Source organism: Galeopterus variegatus, unplaced genomic scaffold (genome assembly GCF_000696425.1).
Source record: "Galeopterus variegatus unplaced genomic scaffold, G_variegatus-3.0.2 Scaffold9130, whole genome shotgun sequence".
Lineage (NCBI taxonomy): Eukaryota > Metazoa > Chordata > Mammalia > Dermoptera > Cynocephalidae > Galeopterus > Galeopterus variegatus.
Genome location: NW_007735241.1, coordinates 50,246 through 54,365, shown reverse-complemented (window position 1 = coordinate 54,365; position 4,120 = coordinate 50,246). Strand labels below are relative to the sequence as shown.

The following is a 4,120-nucleotide window of genomic DNA, read 5'->3' as shown; positions in this document are numbered from 1 at the left end:
GAAATATGGCAGGGACTGGAGAGACTGCTATGTGTTATTTAGAAAGTCCACATTTTATGACTGTACTTTCTGTCAATCACAATGAAAATAGGCAAGTGCAATTTAATGTTCAAAAATTGAGTGAGCTAGTAACATTTAATTCGCTAGCATTGAAACTTTTTCATATGTTTTTGTTGAAGGTATCTATGGACTCTATTTAGGGTGAAAAAGCTAGATTTGTGCTTTTTATTGGTATTTTTTTCCCTCTAGTATAATGTTTTATTTCTGCTGAGTTTTAATCCTTTGTGATTAAATGATGCTGAATAACTTTATGTCAGCATTCAGCAATAAAACGAGAGCCTAAGGCTGACTGTTTAAAACTATTAGTGTCTGTCCCTGGAGCCTGTACACAGAGCTTCAAATGTGCCACAAATAACCAAATGGAAAATTGTGGATTTCTCAGAGAGAGGGAAGTTGTAAGGGCATTTCATTTAATTCTGTAAACACTAGAATATATTTCTCTTTTTTTATTTGTGAGTATTTTTATTAGGTTAGCACACTAGTGTTTTTATGTAATATGAGATAAGTTATTTTAGTAGGATAGTTTAAGGAATTGATAAAGCAGTAACAACCATTTATCTAATTTCTTTCAGGTAACTTGTCCAGGAGTGGTGCTGAAAGACAAGGAGGACATCTATCTTAGCATCTGTGTGTTTGGCCAATACAAAAAGACACAATGTGTCCCAGCCACTTTTCCACTGGTCTTCAATGCCAGAATGGTGTTTGAAAAGGTGAGTTCAAATATCAGATCAAATATTAATATCAACAAACAAACAAACAAAAAAAGTGGTTTCAATTTTTGAATAAAAGCCTGTAACATAAATTAATTTTGCTGATTATGTACTTTAGTTTGTTTCAGACAGAAAGTTGTAACCTAAATCTGGAAGCTTAAAAATAAATATGCATTTTATTATGTATTGAGTCAGTTGCCTTTTTGTCCTTGATGGATCAGCTTGTTTTTAAGTTGTCTTAGTGGGCTTAATATAAAACATAGCACCTTGAATTCTAAATAATCGTTTTCATACGAAGAGAAATCATTAATAGGTAAGAATATGGCATATTTTACTTATGGCTGTCTTGTGGTACTTCTTTCTGTAAGTCTCTTTTCCTTTTTTCTCCCAAAACTGCTGCTTTTGCTTAACTATTACCAATCTTATTTCTCACTTTTGAATTTCCTTCCTTCTCACTTTTCTTCTTTCTCTCTTCCCTGTCTCCCTCGCTCCCTCCTTCTTTCCTTCTTCCACAAATAATTACCTAGTATCTGTTCCATTTGATGGACTGTTCTAGGCACTGAGGACACCTGGTAAACAAGGCAAAGCCCTCCCCTCTTGGAGCTTTCATATAATAGGAGAAACTGACAATAACCTAGTAAATGTGTGAATAATGTTAGACAGTGATGAATGCATAAAGAAAATGAAAGTAGGGTAACGGGATTAGGGGGATTGTCCATTTTAAAGAGTTGTCAGAGAAGGCAATAATATTTAAGCTGAGCCCGAATTATGAGACCGTGTCAGGTGTTTGAAGGTCTTGGGGGAAGAGCATTCTAAGTAGAGGAAGAGCATTCTAAGTAGAGGAATAGCAAATATAAAGGCTTCTTGTTGGGAGTGAGCTTGATAGGTTCGAGGAACACTGAGAAAGCTGGAATGATCATGTTAACAAATAAGGGGAAGTGTGGTAGCAGACAAATTTTGGAGAGGGAGGGAGAGCCAGTTATGAAGTTTATTTGTAAAATCTTTCATAGTGATAATGGGAAGCAGAGAGGAAGTGACAGTTCTCATTATGTCAAAAGTTTCTTTGGGTGGGAAAGGAATGCTATTTTGGGAATGAGAGGGAGAAAGCAAAAACAGTCTTTTATATATATTCCTTTTACTTCCTCTTCCCCATCCTGCTTCCTTGTACATCCTCCCACTGTAGGTGTTCCCTGAAGCAGTAGACCCGGGAGATGTGGTTGCACAGCTTGAAGGTAAGTTTTTAACTTTTTCTTTTTTTTTTTTTTGGTGGCTGACTGATAGAGGGATCGAACCCTGGACCTTGGTGTTATCAGTACCATGTTTTTACTTTTTAATTCTTGATTCTAAGACATATTAGAATTTATTATCTTTATGCTCTTTGATCCTGGATTAAATAATGGTTTAAAAGAGTGTACTAGAATTTTAAAAATCTTGAGCTGAGACTTTTATACTTTTTAGAATTTCATAGTACATCTGGAAATAAATAAATATATGTGCTGTGGAGAGTCTAGGAATTATTCCTTTTTCAGTTTGGGGGCTATGGAAAACAAAGAAAGACTTATTTGAACTTTTTATTCATTAAGATGACAGGGAGTGTTTTTGATGTAAGGATAGAGATTCAGGCTAGGTGTGTGTATTAGTCCATTTTTGTGTTGCTACAACAGAACATATGAAACTGAGTAATTTATAAAGAAATGAGGTTAATTTGGTTCACGATTCTGGTACAGCTGCATCTGTCATGGGCCTCAGGCTGCTTCTACTCATGGTGGAAAGTGGCAGGGCAGCCAGTTGGTGAAAGGAAATCACATGACAAGAGGAAGCAAGAGAGGGAGGGGATGGGAGGTCCAGGCTCCTTTTAACAACCAGCTTTTGCAAGAACCAATAGAGCAAGAAGTCATTCACTACCTCTCTCCTCCCACACCGCCAGGGAGGGCATTAATCTATTAGTGAGGGATCTACCCCCCATGACACAAACACTTTCCAGCACTGCCAATTTAGGGATCAAGCTTCAACAAGAGCTTAGGGGGCAGACACCATATCCAAACTGTATCAGTGGGACTTTGCCTTGAAAATAAAAATAGATCTTTAACTTCAGTGTTTTGCAAATCTAGAGAGTGAATAATAGAAGATCAAAGTAATGGTGGCTTAAAATATATATGCTTTTGCATTTCGTATTACATTCATTATGTAAATCAATTATTTGAGGCATTTTTTCGAGGCTGTGAATAACAGTAAATTCTTCAAAGTAGTAGGAATCAACTGTGAAAAGATAGAACTATTTGTGAAAGCAACAGTACAAAAGTGTGCACATGGGAGTAAGTTATTCAAGTTCTGAGTATGAAGTGAAAAGCTCTGTAATTTATCCTTGTAATTAGAAAGGGTGCTGGGATCACCAGATTGGTCTAATGTATAAACTATTGGGCATCATGATCGTCAACTGTCTTCTCCCCACCTCTTTCTCTACCTGCCAAAATGGGGGTCCAGCAATGGAGCCTGGCACCACACTAGAATCTGGCTATATAGGGAGGAACAGGGCCAGCCCATTGTCTATCATCATGAAGCTTATAGTTTAGTGACTCTTCTTCAGAAATCTCTTTATGGCTAGTGTCAATGTATTATTTATTTTTTTATTGCTGTTCAGGCATTTGGTATTATATTTTTCACTGTGGCAGACTAGCTAGGTGGCAGTTTAGTGCCAGTGGGGTGACTCTTCTTCAGAAATCTCTTTATGGCTAGTGTCAATGTATTATTTATTTTTTTATTGCTGTTCAAGCATTTGGTATTATATTTTTCACTGTGGCAGACTAGCTAGGTGGCAGTTTAGTGCCAGTGGGTATATGAATTTTAATATTTCCTGAATATCTTGTTCATATCTGGGCAATTGTGTATATTAGAAAAAATGAAGATAATTATTTTTCTTATTTTGAAATTCCTCTGTTAAAAAAAATGATTTTTTTTTCTATTTGATTTGATGTTTTGAGACTATAAGAAGAGTACTTAGTGTTTATTATTATTTGGAAACTTTCTTCCTTGCTCTCCCTGATTCAGTTTTTCTCTTGGGTCTCTTCCAACCACTGAAGTTCCACTTTTTGGTATCCTAATCAAATTCATCTTTCTCTGCCCCATCTTTAAATATTGGTATTCCACTGGCTTCTCTGATCTCTTTTTTCTTAATTTCTGCTCTCTCCTTATATTTTACTCTCCAATGACTTGGCTTCATGTATTACCTATTCTGTGATGTCTCCCACATCAGTCTTTATTCCTGACCTTCCCTGTGAGTTTTGGGCTCTTTTTACTTTTCCTTTTTTTTTTTTTTTTTTTTTTTTTTTTTTTTTTTTTTTTTTTTTTTT

The 4,120-nt window shown here is 35.8% G+C and overlaps 1 protein-coding gene across 1 annotated transcript in view; it reads left to right on the top strand.

Annotated features, from left to right (window-relative positions):
• The first annotated feature begins 638 nt into the window (after nt 1-638).
• The window catches only part of LOC103609068 (spermatogenesis-associated protein 6), a 44,681-nt gene continuing 41,199 nt past the window's right edge, over nt 639-4,120 (top strand). The window contains exons 1-2 of the mRNA XM_008593440.1: nt 639-770; nt 1,954-2,002. Coding sequence (XP_008591662.1) covers nt 756-770; nt 1,954-2,002 — 64 coding nt within the window. The 5' untranslated portion in view covers nt 639-755. The remainder of the gene's footprint in view (nt 771-1,953; nt 2,003-4,120) is intronic.